This window comes from Balaenoptera borealis, assembly GCF_965194805.1.
Source record: "Balaenoptera borealis genome assembly, chromosome: 5".
Taxonomy (NCBI): Eukaryota; Metazoa; Chordata; class Mammalia; order Artiodactyla; family Balaenopteridae; genus Balaenoptera; species Balaenoptera borealis.
In genome coordinates, this window is record NC_138862.1 from 16,182,935 (window position 1) to 16,208,659 (window position 25,725).

Sequence of the window (25,725 nt, forward strand, 5' to 3'; positions counted from 1 at the left end):
ATTAATTAAAATTCACCCCAAGACAAAGTACTCTGGGGTCTTTGGGCACATTCACATGGAACATAATGTGGCTCGAGGTGGTATTTTGGCATCTTTAATTTCCTGAACTAAAGAATGCTTATTAAAAAATTAAATTTGAGTCGGAAGCACTCCTGTGGCTCCTCTCACTACTCTGTAAAGCATTTCATCTAGCGCAGTTGCATTTGGATCACTTCTAGAATCAAACATGACATGCATGTAACCTCTGAACCACAGAATGTCAGTTCTCCTCCCGGTATGTCTCCCTCCCTCTTGCTCCCATGCTCAGGCTTTTCCTCCCCTGTCGTTCCCAGTCCACGACCCCTGGTCCATGACCAGCAGTCAGTATTCAGGGCTGAGGGTGCGCAGGGGGACAGTACTTACTTTCTTTCCTCAAGCAGGGCGATTTCCTTTTTGACCTCACGGTATTCTTCTGCTATCTGGCAGTGCTGTGTGAACACCTGCATGGATTCCACGGAGTCGTGACAAGGCGGCAGAGGCTTCACGAACAACAAGAAGAAGAAATCAGTCCATTTCCTTGTGGCAGAATAAATTACCAACCATCCTGCTCTACTGATGTTCTTTCGAAGGAGAGTTTTTGCATGAGAATAGCACTGTCCATCCACGTTGGACAGAGTTCAGCTGATTCTACTTGACTGCAAATAGAGAAGTGGTCTGATCCTCCCCACATGCATCTTCCAGTGTTATTTCGGGGCATTCTCAGGCCCAAGCCAGAGCCATGAGACCCATTACAGGTCAGTTACCTGGCATGGGCTGGAGGAAAAATAAGTCCCCTAATAATTCTGTACTTCTCCCCAGAAATCTTAAACTCTGCTTTAGAGAATTAGTGATGGGGAAATAGTTCAGTTGTCTGTTTCAATCCCCCCTTGTTTTCTGTTCCTGTAGCTCTATCACATCTTCTAGAGTGGAGGAGCCCTACAAGAAAGGAATCCAATGAACTTATTTATAAACAAAAATAGTCACAGATATAGAAAACAAACTTATGGTTACGAGGGGAGAATGGGGGGGGTGGGTAAATTGGGAGATTGGGATTGAGATATACACACTACTATATATAAAATAGATAACTAATAAGGACCTACTGTATAGCACAGGGAGCTCTACTCAATACTCTGTAATGACCTATATGAGAAAAGAATCCAAAAAAGCGTGGATATATTTGTATATGTATAACTGATTCACTTTGCTGGACACCTGAAACTAACACAACATTGTAAATCAACTATACTCCACTAAAAATTATTTTTAAAAAAAAAGAAAAAAGAAAGGAATCCAAACTGAAAAAATGATGCTGGCCTGGAAATAATGCTTCCAAGAATTAGCAAAGCGTATGAAAGACCAAACTCCAAATAAAACGATGCTTATAAAGTGTGTGGCCAAAGAGAACAAGGCTTCCTGTCTTTGCTTCTCTCCCATCCATGAGGGAAACAAAGGCCAGCATGCAAGCCTTTCTAACCGAAACATGTTGAAAATCTTCTTTCCAGAAATTATTTTTAAAGAACTAGCTTTCCCTGAGTTTGTAATCCTTAGTTCTAATTAGTGGCACATTATTAAAAGCATTACTTGGAGAAATACTAGCTAATAGTCTTTTAAAGAGCTCTTTAATCACCTTTTTCAATTATTTATAGAAAAATGTTATATAATATCTGAGAAATATGACTTAATTGTTAAATAGTTCTTCTGTCTAATCCTCTCTTCACAATAGTCTTCATTTGTAAACTATGTGTCTGACTAGGTCATAGTCTCACTAATTTTATATTAGTAAATGAGAACTAATGAATTTCTTACTACTTGCTCCTCTCACAATATATTCTTCAAGGACACAGATTTCTTTGGGTGTCATATTTAGTGACCTCACCCAGGATGCAAAAGAAATTCTAGAAAGTTCTACAAAATTCTATAAAACCTGATTGATAAATAAGATGACCCTTCTTATTTATCATGAAGCCTCTGAGTAGAGATCTTCTAAAGGAAATAAAATTTGAAATAGACTTGGATGAAATTAACCTTTATGTGGAACATCTGTTGTGTTCTAATCCATGGAAATTCATCTAATAATTATATTATGTAGCATCTTTCCCTACTGCCCCATGAACACATTCACAGCATAAACTCAGCCTGTTGGAGCCATTATCTCTTTCTATAGTGAAATAAATTAAAAAGTAGTGCCCAGGAGTATTACAGTACAACTCACCCCAGGATATAAAGCCATTGCCAAAGGCATTCAGAACTCCTGGCTCCTCCAATCCTAGAAATCACCACCCCCTCATCAATTTTCACCTGTTACACTGGCAAATGACCAGGTATAACAGTAAGGGGAATGAAAGCAATTTACTCTGGGCACCCTCACCAAACTGCTATTAAATCATCTGTGCCCTGTTAAAGGATTTGCATACTGGTAAGCCCCAAGACTCAATGCACCCTATTTCCTGTCCTTATGAACACTCATAAACTACACTCAGCTCAGCCCATAACTTGCCACATGGAGGTACCTGAACCACAAATTCAGCATAGTTACCTATGTGACAGCCAGAAGATTTTAGGAGTCTGTGTTTGCATGCCTAAGAGGATACAGATGAGAGCAGCCATGGAAAGGGAGAAATGCCCTTTGCTGCTATAATTTAAAAGAAAAACTGAAAATTACAGATAATAATTTTCTTAAGAAGAGAGAGTCCTCTTTTCCCCCTTGGCTTGCCAACCCACAATGCTTTTTACTAAGGGGGAAATGTTTTCATGACTTCTTTTTTTATTGGCACTATTTAATTGTGGGAAATTTGAAGATATTTTGATGTACAGGTAACATGATCATGCTAAGGGGACATTAGGATATGGAGTATTTCAGGATATATTCAGTATCCTCATATGTTCTCAGCAGGAAGATCATGCTATACGTCACAATATTTTCAAGATTGCCCACAATTAAGAAGTAGTGCCAATTTTTTAAAAAGCCAAAAATACTTAGTGTTCAGTGTTTCAGGGAGTAAAAGGATGCCAGGTGTCACTTCAGTTTCCGGCTCCTAAAAGCTCTGTCTATACCCAGCCTGACATGTAACTCAGCAGCACTACATGTTCTTCCAATTTGTATGAAAGCATTAAAGAAAAAAAATTATTTTTTAAGCAAGAAAGGAAGTTATATTGCACAACACACCACAACACTGTAAAATTATCTCATTATTTGCCAGGGGCTGGGGGTGGAGGGGAGGTAAGTAAATGAGGAATTATTATTTAATGGGTATAGAGTTTCAGTTTTGCAAGATGAAAAAGTTCTGGAGATTGGTTGCACAACAATACGAATAAAAAAAAAAAACAATACGAATATACTTACCACTACTGAATTGTACACTTAAAATTAAGAAGATAACATTTGTGTTATGTGTTTTTACCACGAAAAAAAAAAAGTTTAATGCAAAAAAACGTATCATTAGATCCTTCTGCTGCCCCCAGCCCGTCTTCTAAGCATTGCTACCAGGATTCCCTATCTGAGACTCACTTCATTCACACCCTACCTTTCTCTCCTTCCCAAATTGCTCCCCAGGGAACTTAAAATTTCTCACCCCTTTATAATTCAAAGCCATGTACTACTAAGCCCAAACGTTGCTGGACAAATCAAAGTGCCCTCTGGTCAGCAGGACCCACTGTTCCTAGAAAGCCATTTGACATCATTGGATGTTTACTCCAGTTCAGGAAACTCATCAAAGAATTTTTTAAACACATATTGTTCTCATCCCAACAGGAATTTACCTGATATAAAAAATAGAACTACAGAGTAATGAAATGTATTGTCCTGCATGACATAGCACACTCTCATTGTTTCATGATATAATGTGGGTTTGTGTGTATGTGTGTTGTATCATAAGGTCCTCACTGAGAGTGACTCTCTCTTACCTTCTTATAAGCCCTGAAAACAGGAGAAAATATATGACAACAGGGTTCACTGAATAAAGTGTTTACCCGAGGAAATAGATTCCTAAAATTCAAGCACAAGAATCAGGTTTCCAATTTAAAATTGGAGCTACTAGTAGGCTTACATCATGTGACATTTAAAACACTGGCACCCATGAATTAATCAACTGTACATGGATTTAAGATACTATTTTATTACAAGATATTGAATATATTTCCCTGTGCTATACAGTAAATCCTTGTTTACCTATAAAACTTTTTATTTCAGTTCTCATTGCTTGATTTTGACTATTTCAGCCAAGAGATTTTCATACTTATAATCCTGTGCTGGGAATGGGCAAGCAATAAATAAACTCCATGTTGACAGTGAATTTCTTTTCTCTTCAGGAAGAGAAAGTTTCCTTGTTATTTTCTCCACAATTACCCTACATCCTCCCATGGTTTGGACACATTTATCACATGCTCTTGCTTAAAGAATGAAATATTGAATTTCAAAGAAAAGGAAGCCAAAGATATTTCATGTGAAAATGAAAAGGTAAAAGTATTCTTCAGGCACTAGGGGACAAACTCTGTAGGGTCACAGAAACAACTTTTCCGGTCCACTCAATGCCATGGTATCTGGTCTACTCACAACCCAGCCAGTTCTAAGAAGGTTAAATTAAGACCTTTCCTTAACAGTGTCTCAAGGCAACTTTGAAACACATTTTCCCAAGACACAGATTGGGGTTTGGATGAGGTCAGAGCCCAGGAGGAGGCACTTCCTCCACACCCCCTTTCCCCTATCCCCCCTCATCCTGCTACTGCCTGAGGATGGAGCTTGCAAGGGCTTTAAATTACATGGCAGTGTGAGAGAGCCGCTACTATCTCTGGTATCCACCCCAGTCATCTGGACCAATTTAACAAGATGAAGTAAGAGAGAAACCACAGGCTCCTGTTCCAAGAATGCCGGCTTGAGCCACACCATCCCATCCATCGGTTTATAGCAAAGCTCCTCCCGAAATGGACTCTGTCCTCTGGAAGGAGCCCCGTGGGAAAAGACCCAGCCAAGCATCTCTCCGCAAGAGGCAAAGCCAGCTTAAGCGTTTCCGTTTTCTACTTGGCTTCTTCAAATACTACTGGCCCCATCCACTTCAAAAATGTAAGAATTTAATTTTCCTCTCCCAGCTTCCCACACAAAAGATATATTTAGGAAGCTAAATATTCTACAGTTGCTGAGCAGACTGTATTTGTATGTATTCCTTGATTCTCAGTGTTATCTTTATTTTGGGGGTAGAATGGGGGTGTCTGGCTTAAATTTATGTTGCATTTTAATGTCCCCAAATTAACAAGCATAATTTGTTAAAACTAAATGGAAAAACACAGACAGGACTAATTGCAATATTTGAAAACTCTGTTATCAAGAACTGTAAATATTTTTAAAATATTTTAAGAATTGACATTTCTATAGTATCTACATTATGGTCAAAGTCAGCACTAGTAATAATTATACTACACATCTTACACATTATATAAGATTGGAATGAAGGCTATTTAAGTCATTTCTATCGATGTAGGCAATATTAAAGGGAACAAGAACCCGAGTGTCCCAAACGCTTCTAACAATGCGTATCCTAATGAACTGGGCTTCTAAAAAAAAAAAAAAAAAAATTAAAGGGATCAAATTAAGCTCCAAGTTATCTATATATGTTTACTGTGTGGTCCCAGCAGCCAAAAAAACGACTGTAAGATACTTTTCAACGTGTGCGTGAGAGAGAAAATGGCAGACATTTTTTCAGTGTTTTCTCTGGATGTTCAAGACTAGTGCAGTAGAATCCTAGAATGCTAAGACTCCTCCATTTTCTACCATTTTTGTTTCCCAGATAGCAAGTGATACACTGATGCAAGACCTAAAAGAAGTTTCTGGAGTGACTGCTCGGACAACAAGATACTATAGTACACAACCAAAGCTACGAAATTGTTTATTTGTGGAGGTGACATCAGTTTCTGGACTTACCAAACTCTGTCTGAGAAAAAAGCAAGTTCAATGTGTACCACAGAGACACCTGTTACTGCCTTCTCAGATTAGATGGGAGGACTTTAGGTGGGATTGAAGCTATTGCTCAATTTGGTTTGAAAAAATAGTCATATTGTTTTCCAAGTACCTTAGCTTAAAGAAGAGGGCATCAGCATCTCTGTTCCTAACTCAAAAATCCAAAGAGATGCTTCTCTCATTTCATTTTACACATATAAAGATACTAGTGCTTAAATATTTCACTCAATAAACAATTTCACTAGGGAAGGAAATTAACATTAATTGAGCAATTATTTTGCCAAGCACCGTGCTCGATCTATTCATTATCACATTTAGTTCACACAACGATGTGAGATATTATGTCCAATCTGCAAGTCAGAAAAGTGAGGTTTACAGAAAGTAAATAACATGCCCCAAATCACAAAACTAGTAGGTGTGGAGCTGAGGTCCACATTCATGCCAGCCTAATGCCAGTGCCTATGCCCCAGTCACTGTCACTCCCATTACCAAGTTTATTACAATCTAGTCATCAGCATGTCCTCCACCTGATTACAAATAAAACATATTCTTCTTTCCGGGGCAACAAAGCTTAGCTTTGGATCATCTATAGGTCAAACCACAATCTCCAAAACATAACAATGTGGTTAAATTTTAAGACAAGTTTGGTTCTGACCCAGACCTTGGGACTATTAAAGGATTGTGCCATCCTTCAGAAAAGGGAGGGAGGTCAATCATTACCTCCTCTTCAAATAGAAGGAAACTGAGGCCTAAAGAAGAGTAGTGATTTTTCATTCATTCTTACAAATGGACATAGAATTGTACCTCCTTTCTTTTGACTGTATGGTCTAAACTAGCTCTACCCAAACATTGCCCCTAATGGACATGAAGAATTTAGAAACCAAATTCCAGGAAAGGAATCTGCACAAAATAGAACCAACCTACCACCTGCCCCTGGGCTGAGACCTATAAAGAGATGTTCATTTTAACACCTACCTTACCCCAAGGTCTCTTGCCCAACATTTTGCATTAATAGAGACATTGAGAAAAATGTTTGTCACTGCTATTCTTGCCCAAGACTTTTTTTGGCTTCTGTGAAAATAGATGCCCCACGAATTACATGCTTAAACATGTCCACATTCTTGGCAAAGCAACCGAAAAATCTTGGGGGTCAAATTGGTGATAGCGTATCTACCAAACAGATACTTTATAGCTGCATTTTATAAACTATGAAAGAACGTGTAATGGATATCAGAAAGCCAGAATAGATTTTACTAGGTTGTTCTATAACCACATTATGGCAACTGCGCAAGCCAGAAACCAAAAACTCTCCACCTATCAACATAATTTAAGCAGGCCATAGGTTCCACCAAAGCTGTAAAGAGATGAAGGCTACCTAGATTCAGAATCAGAGATCTAGTCTGAATTAGCAAATTTATGTAGACCAAAATTTGACCTCATATTTCTCATCCCTAAAGTGGAGACATAATAGTTAGCTTACACAATTGTTGCAGGGATCAAATGAGGTTATTTGTGTGGAAACCCCCCTTGCCTAGCGGTACTCAATATGCATGGGTAAGATTTAAATCTGAGGGTATTCAGAGAGTAAGGCTGGCAATAATCAGCTGGCATCAATTATTTTTCACTGGGCACATTTATAAGGCTCTAGCAGAGATAAGTAAGAGTCAGTTCATCTTCAAGCAAATAGTGACAACCACAAGGCACTTCATATGCCTTTGTAACCTAACTTTTATTTTTCTGTAGAGGATTATGATGGTTGGTTAAATGCCAAGAGCCATTATTATGTGATAAAAGCACACCGGACTGACTGTAAAGAGAGCCTGCTCCGTGGAATGGATTGTTCCTTTCATACATAAAGCATTTTCATTGCTTTCAATAGAGACTTCCTGCTGCAGAATGTCTTAAATTTATATACTTATGCTAAGCATGGAAACAAGAGTCTGCTTTTAGATGTAGCTTTCTGTGATATCTTTCCCCTCCCAATCCCTTCCATCTTATATTTTAGTTACTCACACCCTGGAGTGTAGAATAAACGTAACTGACAACAGCCCTAGACAGAGGCAACCCTAACCAAATGGCTTGACCACTGGTAAATGTTTATAACAAACTCAATCATATCGTTCAGCCAAAAACCAAGCCCTTACTTAAATGCTTTTAGTTGTAGTGCTGGGAATGTCCTCTCTGTTCATGAAGAGGCAAAGCAATACCATATTTTAGGGTGGGGGAGTTGGGGGTATCATAACCCCTGAGTCTGAAATCAGCTTCTCAACTGACTAATTCATTAAGGATCAATGAAGATGAAATAGTCTCATTAGATTAAAATAATTAAGTAGACTTAATTTCTAATATATGTCAAATGGAATTAAAGCTATGAAATTCAAAGGGATCTTGCGATGCTTTAACAGAAAAATTATCTGGATAATTGCCAGGGGTGCTATGAATCCTGGGAAGAATGATCCACGAACCAGGGAAGACCATTAATGTTCCCAAAGGAAGAAAACTGTCAGCACAAGAAAGTAGAATTAATGATCCATAATAGTGGTGGGGGAATGTGAATCTAAACATGCTTTCCCTCTTCTATTTTCAAAACGCATTAACTCCTTATTTTCAGCTGACTCCTAAGATAATAAAATAGCTTTGCGGTGACAGTAAAATAAAGGAGAAAAACTGTGACTAGGAAGAAAATATAGTTATTATTTTGCAATCCCAACTACACCATGAGCAGCACACACAGTCCATCAGTGAGGACAGAACCCAAGCAAGGAAGGTTGTACGTCGCGTAAGCACGCCAGGCGGAAAAGCAGAGGAACAGCTGAGTCACCCTCCATGGTGAGAAGAAGAGAGATTGGGGGATATGTTTAGACAGCAGGAACCAGAGAGCTGGGTTGAAGACCCTGCATGGGGGACGGGAGAGGAAGGAGATACGATGGCTGATAGCAGCAGAGGAAATTTTAGAGGAGAACAGAGCTGTCTTTTGGCAGCTGCAAGGTCATTAGTATAACCTCCTGAACAGTCTTCCATAATCTCTACATTACTGATATTGCTCTGCTGGCAGGCTTTCTGTCTGAGGGCTGTGACGATGCCCAGGACTGCGCAGAGATGAGATAAGAGCTCCTCCAAGAGGTCTGGTCACACCTGAGTTGTGCTGGACAGATTTTCAGGGGACCACCCAAGCAGTGGCGCACCAGCTCTTCAGACCCAACCTAGTCGCTTCCAGGTTTTAATTCAGTGCACTGGGCACAGAGACAAGAACTGGAGCCAAAAAAAAAAGGACTCTATCTTGGGTTGCGTAAGGGCTCATTCTTGGTTCTTCCCACCTCTGTCAAGGGCTGTTCTGGTCCAGGGGTCCCAAACTCAAATGACTTCAGGACACCAAGCGCACCCACAAATGGGAAATGCTACCAAGTGCAAGACAAGAGGAAACATCAGTTGGGAACTGGAGGTGGCAGACCCCTCCTAAAGGCTTTCAGAACCAGTATTTAGAGAAAAAAGTGGTGACTAAGCAAATATCTGTGCACAGGATTCAAGACCCCTATTAGACTGGTCTAAATGTGACAGCAAAGTGAAGTACTCAGGCGAATATTTGACCCAAGGCCAATATCCAGGTATTTTAGGCAGAGCCTCTTCCTAAAGCCATCTTTCTGGAATCACCATATATCACCTAAAGAAAATTAAAGTGTCATAAATTAGCTTCTTTCAAATAATTCTGGTGTATTAAAATGAGATATCTTTGATAGGTCATCCATAGACTACACACACAAAATATTTTTCTCATAGGTCAAACCAGACAGTATTCAGAAGGCTTAACTTAAAATAATTACATTCTATTACAAATTGTCAGAGAACTGGGGAGAGGGTGAGCGTGGAGTAGAGAAAGGAAGATTATTCTGAAGTCTCGCCACACATGACGTGTCCCTTGTAGTTTATCACTAAATCACTAATCCAAAACGGGCCAAAACTGCAACAGCCCAGAAACATCCACAGCCAAGGAGAGCAGGGACCAGCCCTGTCCCTAGGCTCCAAAACTCCTTAAAAGTAGGAGCTTACACCCTAAGTTCTTTTTTTTTTAATTAATTAATTAATTAATTAAATTTTGGCTGCATTGGGTCTTCGTTGCTGCACGAGGGCTTTTCTCTCTAGTTGTGGCGAGCGGGGGCTACTCTTCGTTGCAGTGTGCAGGCTTCTCATTGTGGTGGCGTCTCTTGTTGCGGAGCATGGGCTCTAGGTGCGCAGGCTTCAGTAGTTGTGGCACATGGGCTCAGTAGTTGTGGCACACGGGCTTGGTTGCTCTGCAGCATGTGGGATCTTCCCAGACCAGGGCTCAAACCCGTGTGCCCTGCATTGGCAGGCGGATTCTTAACCACTGTGCCACCAGGGAAGTCCCCTAAGTTCTTGCTATTCTCGTGCGATAGCCACATAAACAGACAGGGGCATTACCTGAGGGCTTCATGACCTTGAAACCCTAGAAATGCAAACCTTGATGACGTGAAATGTCCCCCACTCTGTCTCCAGGTCAGTCTTTCTCAATTAGGCAAAATACAGTGACTTTTCCACTCACTGTATTTTGTGAAACTAAGGAGGAAAGAGGAAAAACTGCAGAAAAATCCTTACCTGTAGCTGCTGGTCTAATTCTGGAACGACCAGAGGAATGGCATCTTCAGGAGGTGTATCATCTAAAACATGAAAATAAAATGATTCTTCACTATTAGAGCCCTTTCTCTCAGGACAGTTTTCTTGCTGTTACCATCTTTGGACTTGCACCGTCAGTATACATCAGTTAGGGACAGAAAGAATGCAGAAGGCAATTTTGCTCATTTTTTGGTACAAACAGAAGCACAGAAGGCATAGTTGGTTTGACCAAAATTTTGCAAACAAGTATCAGAATCCTCAAATGTTCAGTCTAGTAGTTCTCCAATTAAGAAGTACTGCTTATCTTTCAAGACTCCTATGTTAGCCAAAACCAAAAAATATGATATGCAGGAAAGTGCTTTATTTAACAAGGTAATAATGAGGTGACCAGAACAACCTCACTGGGACAGAAGAACGTGTTAGTGGAAAAAAGTGTTAGTTCTGCTCTGAAAGACTCCAAGGGTGGCAAGCTTTGATGGGTTTTCCCTCGGCTCTTACCACAAACCACCACTGACAGGCAGTTGACCAGAGCTTCCTCTGGGTTACAGTGGGTGACAGGCAGTAACCCGATCAGGGCGTTTCTTCCCAACGTACCAGGCAGCAATCCCAACCCAAGGCTCATATACTGTCCTGATGCGGGAGAGCCCGCAACTCTGTCCTCAGCTGCCTTCATCTGGCTGACTGGCAATAGGCAGGTGTTGCTGGATCAAAAGAGGTGGTTCACAGAAGCATCAGAGGAAACCTGAGAGAAGTTTATCCAAATCTCTTCAAGAACATACTTCTGCTCTCCTTGCCATAGCCATAAGGCTGACCTCCTTAGACTAAAAAGATGACGAGAATTGTACCATTCAATTATTTGGCAAGGAGGAGAGTTTTTCTACTGCAGAATTTCTAATGGAATTCATGCCAATTGAATTCATATTGTAAGAAAAGGTAAGAACCTAGCTTAAGAAATAAGGTGAGTGGAGACAACTCTATTCCCTTTCTACCCCTTCATATTCAGAAGTAACCACTATCCTGATTTTAGAGGTTATCATGCATATGTATGTATTTATATTTTTATTATGTATGTATACACCCACAAACAATATAGGTAATATAGTATTACTATGCATGGATGATTTTAAACTATAAATTGAATCACATTGTAGATATCCTTCTAAAATTTGTTCTTTTTTTTTTGATGAACATTATGTGTTTGAGATTGAACTAAATAAACTTAGTTTTAGTTTGTTCATTTAACTGATATACAGTATTCACTCATTCATTTATTATTTGAATGTATTTGTCCTTTTCCTATTGGTGAATATTGAGTTCCAATTTTTTGTAATAATAAATAATGCTGCAATGAAAAAAAAAGGAAGAAAAGCTGTGCATACAGTCAGAATAAAGTGCTTCTCAAGAATAATATGATCTTGAAGTAGAGCATTTTGACCCTCACTAGGAAGTTTAAAGAGTTATGGGATCTAGAGCAGTGAGTAGCTATTGGTGTTTATTCCATTATTTTCTACAGATAAAGATAGAAGTATAGCGGTTCAAGTTGGGGTTTAACTAAGTAATTTTAGCACTAATGAAGACTGTCCTTAGAAGTTTAAAAAAAAAAAAAAGAACATACTGCTGACCTAGCTCTGGTACTAGAGGACAGCCCTCTTGTCAGCAGAACCTCTGTATCTGGCTCTGTGGGTCCACTGGCCATAGATTTCCAATCCTCTCCTTGTTGACAACATCTACCACAGGTATGACTACGAGAATACGATGAAATACAGGCTACATGAATAATTTCAATACCAAATCTATTTTAAATTATAAGAAAGAAAGATCATGCTTTTTATGTTCTCACTACCATAAACAAATTTATGTATAAAAACTGTTGAAGTTCTCTTTGAACCAGAAGAAGTAATACGGGCCATACACAACGCAGAAGCAAGCATCTTCTCCCTACTCACTGACAGTACTATCCGGAACAAAACGCAGCACACGAGGAGCTCCTGGCTTCTAAGAGATTACGTTTCTTCGAAGGCACCGAAGATAATCACCAGAAATATCATTCAAACAAGGACAGTATTGACCTCTTCCAAACACCTTAAGGGCCTCTGCTATATTTTAGTCGGGTAGTGTAATAATACTCCCACTTGAGTGGCTTCAGACAATGGCAATGGGGCACCAGCTGTGAATCCATTTGTTCCTGTACCTGCCAGACAATGGATGCCCCCAGGTTCACCGACGCTATGTAGCTGCAGAGAGCAAGTAGAAACAGGGAAATCTTCCCAAGACTCTCGCTGCAGGCTGGAGTGCCATCTCACAAGGAAACAAGGAGAGTCAATCCCTTGGCCCTTGGAATGCTTTCTTCTACTCGGAGGTGACAACTTCTGCCAAATACTGTGGCTTTTTCAATCCACCCCATCATTTGCAAAGAATTGGACAAAAAAACAGAAATTTTTTTTAAAAAAGACAGAAATAATCATTTGTTTCTACTGACCCTTTGGAGATAGCCTTTATATAAAACCTATAGTTTGTATATAAAATGGACTTTGGTCTAAGGTGTATTTCAATTTACTTCAATAAAATATCAATAACCCAAACATCGTGATTATTTCTGCTCATTGAGTTCAAGGCTGGAACAACTTGGTACAGGTAAATGGGAACATATTATACTTTGGCACCCCAACCTTAATAGTCACAAATGAGCAGCCACTTGTTAGAAGGAGAAACCACTTCTACAAAGTACAGAAAAGACAGTACATTCTAGAATTCTAAGATAGCCAGGAATGGAACTCAAGGCTTCCTGGGACTTAATCCACCTTCTTCTCTGTGAAGTCACGCTCCTTCCTGCTTAATTATTAAAAAAAAAAAAAAAAAAAAGGAAAACAGATATTCATTTGCATTACTATAGTAAATTGCAAATATCTGGTATGACCCAGAATTAATAAAGCCCATTATAAAAATCTGTCATTATTGATAGTCACACCATGTAAAGGCATATATATGGGACCAAGCTGATAATTTTGCAGATAAGTAAAGGCTTAAGATTAGATTCCTCGAGTTGGAAAAAAAAAAAAAAGTCTAATTGATTGACATAGAAATAAACATATAATAAATATTTTAGAAAGACAAAATAAAAGTAAGAGTTTTGTTAAAGTTGATTTAATCCAAGCAGGAAATGGCATTGGAAACAAGAAAACCAAAGACAGATGTAAGGAGATGACTGAGTTTGAAAGCCAGTCCTGTATTTCACTGCTTGATGCCATCTGGTTTAGCTGGCATCCCTGCCAGCCAGAAATTTCAGTGCTTGCAAAGCTGCTTACAAAGCTGCTCCAAGTTGATGTGTGGTGTGTTTACTTTTAAACAGTGGCTGCCTTCTTTGACTGGTTTTAAAAATAGGCAAATATTCTAAAAGCAGAATGATGAATCACAGGATTGGGCCAAAAAGAAAGAAGGAAAATGACTCAGGCAGACTAGTAGCACAGCTGTTCCACAAACATTTGGCCAAATCGTTGTAAAACATTTTGACAGTGATATCAGATCGGAGTTCCTAAGAGCAGTTAAGTTTGTTTTGACAATTCCAGAAGCACAAAGTAAATTGTACAGTAGCTATGCAAGACACCCCCTTGAAAATTTTGGCTTTTTTGAAAAAAGGAGAGTAGTTGCTAGATATGTTCATAATGTGATAAAAATCAGAATGCAAGTACTTTTTTGTTGAAATTTATTTATCAATCAAATATTTATTAAATGCCTATTACATTCAAGGCAGAGACTGAGGTTCTATGCCAAACTGGCAAATCACTTTACCACAGTTTTTAATGCATTAAGAAAATAATTCATAGGCTTCCTTTCCAAAATGGCACTGTGGGCTTGATGGACCAAGAAAAATGTATCCTCAGGAATTTGTTAAAGGACGAAAGATAAAGGAAAGAATGAAAGAGGAATTTTTTTTTTTTTTTAATAAGCAGATGTTCACTGCTTGTTTTGCAAACACAATGTGACTAAGTCAATGGTACTTAATATAGAACTTTCTGATTGGTATCCCAACCATTATGACATACCATAGTACATTTTATGATGGGCTTGTCTCAGTGTCTATTTAGCAGCTGTTGGGTTGCTTTGGTGGTTATTCTGTTTCAGATTTCCTTAAATTGTCTGCCCTGTGCTTCTCCATGAATCAGATAAGGGAGGCCCATTGGGTCTGTAATCCAAATCCTCACTGTTATTTAGTAATTATTCAGCCAGAGCTCTCAGGTAATGCTACAGCTGGAAGGAACTGGTGGTCATCTGGTCCCAGACTCTCAGAGCAGAGCTGAGGACAAGGGCCCCACGAAAGGAAGAGTCTCGTAAGACTAAGGGGTGTCTCCCCGCCCAGGGCTCTTTTCATGCTGCCCTGTGCTTCTTCACCTTCGGCTCATGGGTTCCCATGCACTTGTATTTCATGAGACAGTAAAATTTTCCCCAAAACATTGGGAATCATGCCCTTAGACTGTCCAAATTTTTATTCAGCTAGCGAAGATTCCAAAACAACGACCATGTATCTTTAACATCTCTTTATGACAGAGAACATTTTAACACCAAAATTATAAGACAAATATAATCTTAGAATGCAAGTGTATCCATCATAATGGATAAATTTAGCTTTATAGACAAACACACACACACAACCTCACTGTGCTGTCCTTATTTCTTTTGTTTTACATCAGAGAGGAAAACTTCATCAGAACCAGACCAGGTCTGAGAACCAACATTTGAGAACAACTGCTCTAGACAACATCTTGACTGGACTTTGGAGTCAACTCTCTCCCCCTCCCACTGTGCCCTCCATCCTAAATATTGTACAACTGGGTCTACGCTGGGAAACTCCAAATCCTTGGTAGAATGAGTGTCGGTTTCCACACAGAGAAGAAGACCTCAGGAGAGGGAGAAGTCACGCTCAGAGAACATCCCCAAACCTCACTCCACTCCCCAACCAGGAACTTGGAGAGGCAGCTGGCCCAGAATCCGTTCAACCCGTCTACACTTCCGGCAGTCGAAGCCGGCTTCGTGGGAATGCACCTGCGCAGTCGCAGGAGCTCTTCTCCGAGGCGGGCCCGCGCTTGGTTTAATGATCCGGGTACACTGTCTTGAAATTCTTAATAATTTTTGAAGAGCCCCAGAATGTTTGCACTGTGGCACATTATGGTCCTGCCTCCAGGACAACCCCTGAGTGCTGGTCTCCTGGAGACTGTCCTTCAGGGCACCAGTGGCAAGCTGACACTTAAGCGGCAAGTGAGTTGGGGCAGTGGCTGGACTGCAGAGGCTCAGAGGAAAAACCTTTCCTGGTGACTGTTTGCCTGTGAAGGCTCCTAACCCCTAAGGACACAGCAGGTTGGTGCCATTTGGTAGGATGGATAAACCTGCCTTTGAATCTCTGGGTTGACCAGTTTTTAACTGGTGAATGTGGACAATCAACATAACCTCTTTGAGACTCAGTTTTCTCCTCTGCAAAATGGACGTCATATTCCCCGGCTCAGAAACTTATTAGTAAAGGAATGCATATGTCAACCATTTCACCTAAAGCCTGGCACCTAGGAAATAATCAGTAGTAATAATGAATGCTTAATATAATCGAGTTTAAATTCCTTTTCACCAGAAACTCAATCAAAGTGGTAATGGGGAGGCAAGGCACGTGTGTGTGTGTGTGTGTGTGTGTGTGTGTGTGTGCCCGCATGCGCATATGTGAGTATGTGTTTAATGATGGGGGTTAAGGGTATCTTCATCATCCGAATAATCCAAAGAGAACAGGTAGGGTCAAGATCACTGACTCTAATTACTGAGTTCTCCCCAGGCCAAGTTAAGGGAGATTTCCCTGGTGTGGCCATAACCTCAGCTCTCTTCATTTAAGTCTGAATTTTAAAAGCGTTTCTCTTTTGCTTCCTTATCAAAGCACTTTCTATCTAAAATATTATTTAAAAAAATTTTTTTAACTTACACATGAAAGGTCTTTGAGTACTTTCCCTTTAAATCTAAATCAAGATTCACATTTTATTTTTAGAAATAAAATAAGTGACATAAGTTTGCAAATCACATTACCAATATATCAAAAAACTATTTTAAACTTTCTGGATACCTTGGTTCTTGTTAGAGCATAATATCATTTTGAAACACATCAAAAGCTTTTTTAAACTTTGCTTTCTGCTTGTTAAACATTAGAGATGCGAATCTAATACACATTGAATTTTCAGGGACCATAAAATTAAAACTATAGATATGGATATGGATAAAGGTAGAGCTTTCGTATGATGCCTAGCAGATTGTCAATTGTTTATAATTAATAAAAATCACCATGTTACCTTAACCAGCACCTAAAACAGTCAGGCAAACAAGATCATACATCAAATAGACTGAATGATTTTCTCTGCATGGAGAGACCTGATTCAGTTTAAAGACAGATTTTATGTTTCTTTGAAACACTCATCTAGTCACTATTATTGTAGCTATCATTTTGTGAATCTTATTGATTTATCCTTTTGTAAGAATATTTTGACTTATTTAGCTTAAAAGCATACTCCCTCACCCAGAAACATCTGCTTCAAGATGAACTCGTTGGAAGTATAATTATTTGTCAGACACCACTAAATAAAATTTACCTCTCCCTTTCTTCTTTCCTACTCTATGAAAACATATCAGAACTAACTTTCCTCCATCATTTCCCAGGACCATTGGGGAGGCTATCTGCTGACAGGAACAATCATTCTTTTCTCTTATTACTTGGATCCTACCTCCAAATGGGCAATAAAGTAAAAACAGCCCCAAGGGCCTGGCTTTGAATCCCTTCCCATTATTTATTAACTGCTTGATTAGAGGCAAGTTATTTAACCTCCCTTAGTCAATGTTTCCACATCTGTAAAATGGGTATAATAACATCTTCCTGCAGAGTTGTCACCTATACTAAATTGATGAGATAGTACAAGTAAAAGCACCTAAGGACTCCATAAGGATTCATTTCCTTTTTGACCTTTCTTTACAGCCTTAAGCAACAGATTCCAACCAATAAATCCAGTTGTATCTCAAAGAATCTTCACCCCATATCAGAATAACAAACTCAAAGGGGTTATAGATACTGTATTATTGATTTTATAGTAAGTTCTACTGTGGTTCTCAACTCTGTGCTCTGTAAAGGATGTAAATATAGCAGACCCCCCCCCCCACTCCCACCCCACTCTTGAGTGGTTTTCAACTTATTGTTATCAGTACATGCTGAGGCAGCCCTAAAGGTAGGGTCAGAGTTGGGACAGAATGCGACCTGGGAGAGTTCAAAGAGGCTCACCCAGCCCATGTCCCCAAATGCCATCCTTACCAAGTTGGCTGGTAGAATTCCAGTGGGAACTTTATCCCTAGACCTCCTACTGATACACAAAAATACACCCTGAGAGAGATAAAAAGGTAAACCTCGACACTTATTGCTTAGTGTGAATGAGGTTTTCCAGAGTCTTTCCCAAAAGCAAGGATTGAGACTGTGAAGAGAAGAGAGTACGGAAACGTTGGGGCCCTGAAGAGGGAGAGAGAAGTAACACCAAAAGGTACCAGAGGGAGAAAAAAGTTGAAGGAAGGGGACAATGACAAGAGACATTTCACCTGCATCACAATTTTGCTGAGAGCCAGTTTTGCACATGTATGCAGAAAGACATTCACACGATACCCAGTTAAACTAGATTCAAGGATAGCTACTTCAGCTACTCCACGTAATTCCCACTGCCACACAAAACACCAGATGTATGAGGACAAAATAGTATTACTTAAGCAGAGTGGGTCTTTAGTTTTTTTAAACTAAAGGTCTTATGATTAATTCATGCCCAGATATGAAAAATTCTAATAGCTTGAAAAAAAATTTTTTAAACAAATTGTTGAAAGCTACCAGCTAGGGCTGATACCAGTATCCTTGATTCTAAATAACAACCAAAAAAATTTTTTTAAAAAGCCAAGGTCTAGATTTACACAAGAATGTGCCAGATATTGGCTCTGCTGAAGATAAAGAAAATTCTCAAGTAATTAACATCAAATCCTCACGTCTGTCTAACTCTAAATTCTCTCTAATTGGAGAAGGGCCAGTGAGTCTCTAATAACCCAAGAAGTGGGATTCCTATTTCTCTTCTGCACATTTTCTATTGAGAAAACTAACTTCATGACGGTCCCAATTTAGAAAGTCACCTCTTCAGAATTCCCAGTTTGGAGGTAATACCAGTCATATCATAGTTTATTAAAGACAAGCATTGCTGGGAATTTCCTGGAGGTCCAGTGGTTAGGGACTCCATGCTTTCACTGCCGAGAACCCGGGTTTGATCCCTCGTTGGGGAACTAAGATCCCAAGATACCGCAAGCCTCTCGGTGCAGCCAAAAAAAAAAATAAATAAAATAAAATATATTCTTAAAAAAAAAAAAAAAAAAGACAAGCGTTGCTGCCTCTGGGAGTTATGGCTAGCTAAGTGTTACTTAAGGACGGGGTCTAATGGTAGGCTAGAAATGTTGATTGTATTTTAAAAGGCTTTTTTTCCCCCTAACAACTTGCTTCCTTTATTTAAGCCCCTAGAGGTCCCTAGTCTTTTTGAAAACTTCTGGCTCATTCTGCTGTCAATGATCAATGATCAATTCCCCATCTCCCAGGTCAGTCTGTCACCAAGTCCTTTCAACCCTTCCTTCCAAATGTACTCTGAATTCAATCATCCCATTCCATTCTCTAATCCAGGCTTTCATCACTTTGTCTGTGTACCATGATAAAAAGCCCCTTGCATTCTCTCATCTCCCCACATTCTAGACTATCCCAATTGAACACTCACCATTTTCACCATATTACTCCCTTGCTCAAGAACTCTTGAAACTCTATTGCTTCTGATCAAATCCAAACTCTTTCACTGAACTTTTAAGGTTGACTTGGGAACTCTAGTCTACTGCTATCTAAAATAGACATTCTACCTAAGACTCCAGCACAATGCCCAGCTCAGAGTGGGGCCCAATAAATGGCAGGAACTCTTCCACAGTTCAGACCTCTGTTCCAGCTGAAGAGAGTTTTAGTATTTCCTGAACAAATTGTGCTCTTCCTGACTTAGGTTTTGCTCACGTTTTCTGTTTGAAGGGAAAAGGAAGAAGAATTGTTAGAAGATGTGTAGCTTCCTTTTCTTATACCTGGCATCCAGAAATGGCACCTTTCCTACACTACCTTTCTATACACTACCCGCCTTCAAGCCCAGGATGACTATCACATCTTCCAAGAAGCTGTTCCCATCTGCTCTGGGTGACAGATTTTTCCCCATAAGAGAGATCATATTGTACTTCTGCCTTATAAAACCCATAGGAGAGATCATATTGTACTTCTCTTTGCACGTATCACCAGCCTTTGGCAGAATGCTAGAAATATAGAAACTAAGTAAAGCTCAGCTAACTGATAAGAGCAGAAGCAGAGGTACCCACAATCCACCAACTGGATAATTACTCCCTAAATAATTGCAGCTCAGTTATACTATACACCCTGCCTTGACAAGAAGTAGAAGTGTGAGATGTAGGTGAAACACAAAGCTGCTTCATGGTTTATACTTTCCTTCATTTTCCAGAAGCAATCATCATAAACACAGGGGCTAGCTGAGTCCTTAATTTATGTCAAGTGCTATGCTACATGTTTTATTTATATAGTGTCATTTAATTCTCACAACAACTCTGTGAGTTATTACCATACACATCTTATGAGAAACTGAAGTTCAGCAAAGTTGAGTAACTTACCCAAGATCATACAAACAGTGATGGAAATAGATCTAGAAACCACAGCTCACTGATTCCAAAGCCATATTCCCTTAACCTCTACACTAAATTGTCTCAGATAAATATGCAAAAAAAAAAAAAAAAAAAGAAAGAAAAGAAACGGTCCCAACATGACCAGAGGAATAAACACCGTATTAGGCTCGTAAGAAATGAACAAGTCAACATTCACAGGCAAAGACATCTCCTTTTCTCATGGACTCTGCTTACTCCTCAAGAATAAATTCAATAATAAGGAATTACTCCCTAAAAGTTTACCTTAGTTTTCCCATTTATGGTAAAAGTCTAGGATTTTTCCTTTGTTTTCCCCCTAAGTGTGTGGTCTATGGGCCACATGCAGTGGAATTCAAAAGGCATGCACAGTGTGTATGAGGGCAAGTGTTGCTTGGTGTGACACTCCACATACTCCTTATTCGAGAATTCAGAGGGAGTGGCCCCAGATATCTGCAAGGCATCTTTCTGTGCACTTGTAAGCTCAGGTGCATGGGAAAATACAGATTGCTGGGCTTCAGTCTGAGCCTACTGCAGGAGGAGTGGGGCCATGGAACGTATGTTTTTGATGAGTGCTCTCGGGTGATTATTTTAAGAAAGACAGAGAAACACAGAACCCCAGCTCCTGTCTTGGATTCTCTAGTTAGGTGCCCTTTCGAGAGATATGGGGACACATTGATCATTTTACAAAATTTAATTTTAGAAGGTTCTTCATAAGCCTTCAGGAGCATCTTTCTGTAGAACTAGAAGTCAGGAATTACTTGAAATAAATGACAACCCTTATTTGAAGCTACTGTATCAAAAACTGTGAATTTCAGAAGTGGGCATTCTTGGGACATTTGAAAGAGACTGGAACAAACCAATCTAAAATGACTGATGAAAAACATGCAGGAATTCCCAGTCAGGGGCCAAGAGGGTTCAAAGGATGGTGGCAAATTAATTACAAGTTGTACATCTTGTACTTCAAGGGAGAGTCTATTCCTGTAGCCCAGAGAGCAAGATCCACCTCTCCATGGTTCTTTTCTGTACATAAATTAAATTTTGTTAAAATGAATATGAGGGACCAATATGTTTATTTGTGTTGCCCAAAATTATGATATAATAATATTGTTTGAAATAACCAAGCTTTATATACTAAATTTTCTCTGTAACATTGTTGATTGCGACAGGACTTGTCCTGCTCATGTGGGACATGAGCACAAGGAAGAAAATTGTACATCTTCTTTCTCCCTTGGGATTTTGGGTTTACATGTGTCTGTCTTGAGAGCTAGCCACTCAAGCACTGATTATTCCTCAAAATCTTGCATTTATGAAATGCGTAAAAACAGAAGGAGCTTTTCTTTTTTGTTTTGTTTTTAATTATAGACTCTATTTTTTAGTGCAGTTTTAGGTTTACAGATAAATTGAGCAGAAAGTACAGAGAGTTCTTACATACTCTCTTTCCCTACAAACATAGCTTCCTTTTCTTCCTAGAGATGCATGATGGGATAATGAAGAGTTCAGACAGTCCAGTCTAGGAACCTGAGTTTAAATCATAACTCTGTTACTCACTAACAGTGTGGTCTCTGGACCTTGATCTCTGTCTCTGCAAATTGGAAATACTAATGCCTACATTGCATGGTTATTTTAAAGATCAGAAATAATATAAGTGAAGATCTAATGCAAAGACAAATGCAATTAATGGTAGTTGTCATTTCTTAGTTGAGACGGATTGGTTTGCCTTTTGGGAGGTTTCCCCTTCATCATTGTCTTGCAGGGCAACCTTGATTGGGAATATAATATAACAGTGGCCATGGGAAGAGTGTTGGAAGAAAAGATGATGAAGAGTCAAGGCTTCACCTCTTCCTACTCTAGAACGAATTCTCCACTGGGGGCTGCATAGTCCAGGAACCCCAGGGCAGAGGTGTCACCACCATAATCACTTGGTATAGTAAAGTCTAAATGGGTTGTGTAGTGTCAGGCTTCACAGAGCCCAGATCCTTACTTTGCATTATTTTGGGGCGGAAACTGTCCCTTTTCAATCATTACTTTTTAAAGCATTCCTTCCTACAGTACAGGAGCATTGTAGGAGGGAAGGACGGAAGGAAGGAGGGAGTGAGGGAGGGAGGGAAGGAAGGAAGGAGGGAGTCAATCCTCAGAAGATGCAAGGTTTAAATGATAATGTTGTTTAAGCATATGACTATGTGATTTTAACAGATGACATTAGACTGAAAGCAAAAGATGACACCAGTGGAAGAGATCCAAGCCTTCCCTTCCTCACTGCTGTGACCTCACACCACCTGAGGTCCCCTGTCAAAGACGGTGGAACTGAGTATGTGTGTTAAGAGGTCATTGAAGGAAGCCATGACAAAGGGCTCTAAGTATGGCAGCCTCACCTCAGACCATACTATTTCAAGAAGGTCCGCCTCACCTGTCCCATTCATCACTCCCGCTGAAGTCTGTTTATTTAGCCGGAAGTGTGGGAGCACCAGTGAGAAACCAGCATTTGGAACTTAGGCTTCAGGAAATGCTGCTGGAACCGGGACAGTGATATTTTTATATTACCTAGCCAACTGCCAGCTCTTAATAAACATTTCCTCATGCAGTTTTGACAATGACATAATTTGTTCTCATTAGAAATTGTTATAGCTCCATGAATTTTATAATAAAAGAAAACTAAAATGGAAAAAGTAAAAAAATAAGAAGAGGGACTTCCCTGGTGGTCCAGTGGGTAAGACTCCGTGCTCCCAATGCAGGGGGCCCGGGTTTGATCCCTGGTGGGGGACCTAGATCCCGCATGCATGCTGCAACTAAGAAGTCCGCATGCTGCAACTAAAAATCCTCGTGCCGCAAGGAAGGTCCCGCATGCCGCAACTAAGACCCGGCACAGCCTAAATAAATAAATACTTTTTAAAAAAAGAAGAAGAAGAAATGTGCTCAAACAACCAAAGGTTTGGAGATGGAAGCATCACCAGAGGCATTTCTGGAAGCCACTCTTCAACGATGCATGATGAAGAATCACGCTCCCCATCATTGGGTCATGCCAGGCATGCATTTTTTTTTTTGGCCGCACAACCTGCAGGATCTTAGTTCCCCGACCAGGGATCGAACCCGCGCCCCCTGCAGTGGAAGCTCGGAGTCCTGACCACTGGACCGCCAGGGAAGTCCCCAGGCATGCATTTTTAAATGTCCTTTGTGGAACTAGAAAAAATGATGGTAAGAAGGCAGCAGGCAGGGGAGGCAATCCTTTCCCTCAAAGCAGAGCATACCTGAGGCATTATCGAGGCTGAAGGCAATGCGTACTGGCTTATCCGCAGGTACCCTGGCTGTGCTGATCATGTGGGCACCTGAGCCTTGGCCTTCCTCCTGGTCTTCCAGCTGTAAGGACAAGAGAGAGCCATTGTCACTTTACCCAACATTATCCCTCGAATACTCAGGGGCCTTTGGAACTTAGAGGGGAAAGTTAGTAAGCACTGCTTTCTTATTTTAAAGATATTCCTAGCTCCTAGCTTTCTTTCCCTACACCTGCCCCATTTATAATTCTTTTTCTGGCTTATAAAAAAATGTGCTTTGGAAATATATCTAGAACGAAATATAAAAGATGGGGCAAAATCTCCACCCACCTCACTTTTTTAGTATCCCTTACACTGACCAGTCCAACCCTGGCCCTTTGAGGTCTTATATAGTATTTTATTTTTAATTGAGGGGGTTAAAGAAGTCTTAATAAGGCATCAGACATCTTTTCACACTCAAAAGCCTAAATTGGATCTGAATTATTGATCTGGGAGTGGTAACAAATAACTATCATGGAATTATTTCAAGAATACCAAAGACTATTTTAAAATATCCCCCAGTTATATTATGAATAGTATGTGCTTTAAATATCTGATTAACTACCTGTTAATCTACCAAACATTTCTAAGGTTGTGTGATATGAGCAAAAGACACATCCTAAAAACATCCTATTGATGATCTACATCACCTACTAAATTACCATTTAATAAACTAAGATAGAATGAATGGAAAAGCATGCTACAGATAATATGGGTTGGGGTGGGTGAAAATACATGAATATTTCTTTGTATAATAATTTAACCAAGATATTTGATAATTTTTGTTCAATGGGACTAGGAAAAGATATTATTATAAACACAAGATATCTTTGTCATTTAAATCCATATATTTAACTTTTCTATTTTTAGTCATGCTTCCCCCTAAGCCCTCTACTTTCCTTCTCATGGAGACAGTAAACCAAAAACTCTGAATGACATTTTAAAGAAAATGTCTCTAAAAATGGCAAAATATAAATCATCTCTTTAACCATCCTTAGCGAGATTCTGGGAACTGCTTTAGCAGGACATTTTCTCACAGCAAGGTTTCTGATTCTTTCCCATAACTTTTCTCTATCTAAAAATAGTGTCTAGAACACTGAATTTTGTTTTTACAATTATTTATAGAGCCAAAGCGAATGCATACATATATATATATATATATTTAGACATACATACATATGGAATCATCTTATCACCAGTATATGAAAAAAGAACATGCTTATATTAAACACCTAGTATAGCTTTGGAGAAAAACCAGCAACTGTTCATCACCCAGTTAGAATCATATTTGGCCCATTCATTTAACACTACAAGTAGCAATGAACCATAAAGCACTCCAAGTCATGTCATTCTAAGTTAGAAAAAAAGTATTAATGTGAAACATTCGACTCAAGAAAAGGGTAATATAAAATCACTGTTACTTGACTCAAAATTTGCTTTATCTTAGCTCTGACATACATTTCTGTGTAGTCTCGTCTGCTTAGAATCAACCATCTCGTTAGCCACCTGTTCCTAGGGAATAGAACAGACTGTCTCAAATTTAACAAAACAGACAATAAAAAAAAACCCTTAAAGTTGTAGCCAAAAGAAAAAAATCTTATTGTTACGCCCTGTACCATCACCAAACCATTTTATCGTAACATCTGAGGATGAAAAGCTTCACTCCTCTTTTGGCTAAATCTCCCAATGCTCTCCTGCACCAGGAAATAAACCACAAGAGGCGGAAATTTGCCTCCTGGGATTTTGTAAATAGATCTCTGGCAGGGTTTTCAGCCAAGGGAAATGGAATTGATCAACACAGCTAATTAGAGTCCCTCCCCTCCACACAACAGAGAACATCTGTCTGCCTCCCAAAGGATGGCGGCGGCAAAGTTGGGTGGATTTTGAGTTCCACACGGTGTCAGCCACAAGAGCCCCTGAACCAACTTGCCTTTTCATCACACCGCCGGGGGAAATGGGCCACTGATTCCTCCTCTCGGCGGTAGCAGAGCTTTGGTTAAGTTGCTGGTGCTCTGAGCGTTTAGTTGGGTTTTCACACCTGTCGCCTTA

At 39.6% G+C, this 25,725-nt stretch overlaps 1 protein-coding gene across 4 annotated transcripts in view; it reads right to left on the bottom strand.

Annotated features, from left to right (window-relative positions):
• The window catches only part of MAP3K7CL (MAP3K7 C-terminal like), a 41,514-nt gene that overhangs the window by 13,220 nt on the left and 2,569 nt on the right, over positions 1-25,725 (bottom strand). Inside the window, exons 1-5 of one of the 4 annotated variants that reach the window (XM_082391996.1) lie at positions 25,607-25,706; positions 25,135-25,188; positions 23,614-23,722; positions 10,583-10,644; positions 403-518 (exon numbers count right to left, since the gene is read on the bottom strand). In XM_082391996.1, coding sequence (XP_082248122.1) covers positions 403-518; positions 10,583-10,644; positions 23,614-23,722; positions 25,135-25,170 — 323 coding nt within the window. In that variant the 5' untranslated portion in view covers positions 25,171-25,188; positions 25,607-25,706. Of the gene's footprint in view, positions 1-402; positions 519-10,582; positions 10,645-23,613; positions 23,723-25,134; positions 25,189-25,606; positions 25,724-25,725 lie in introns of those variants that run through there. The other 3 variants (XM_082391997.1, XM_082391999.1, XM_082391998.1) reach the window with 3 other exon arrangements.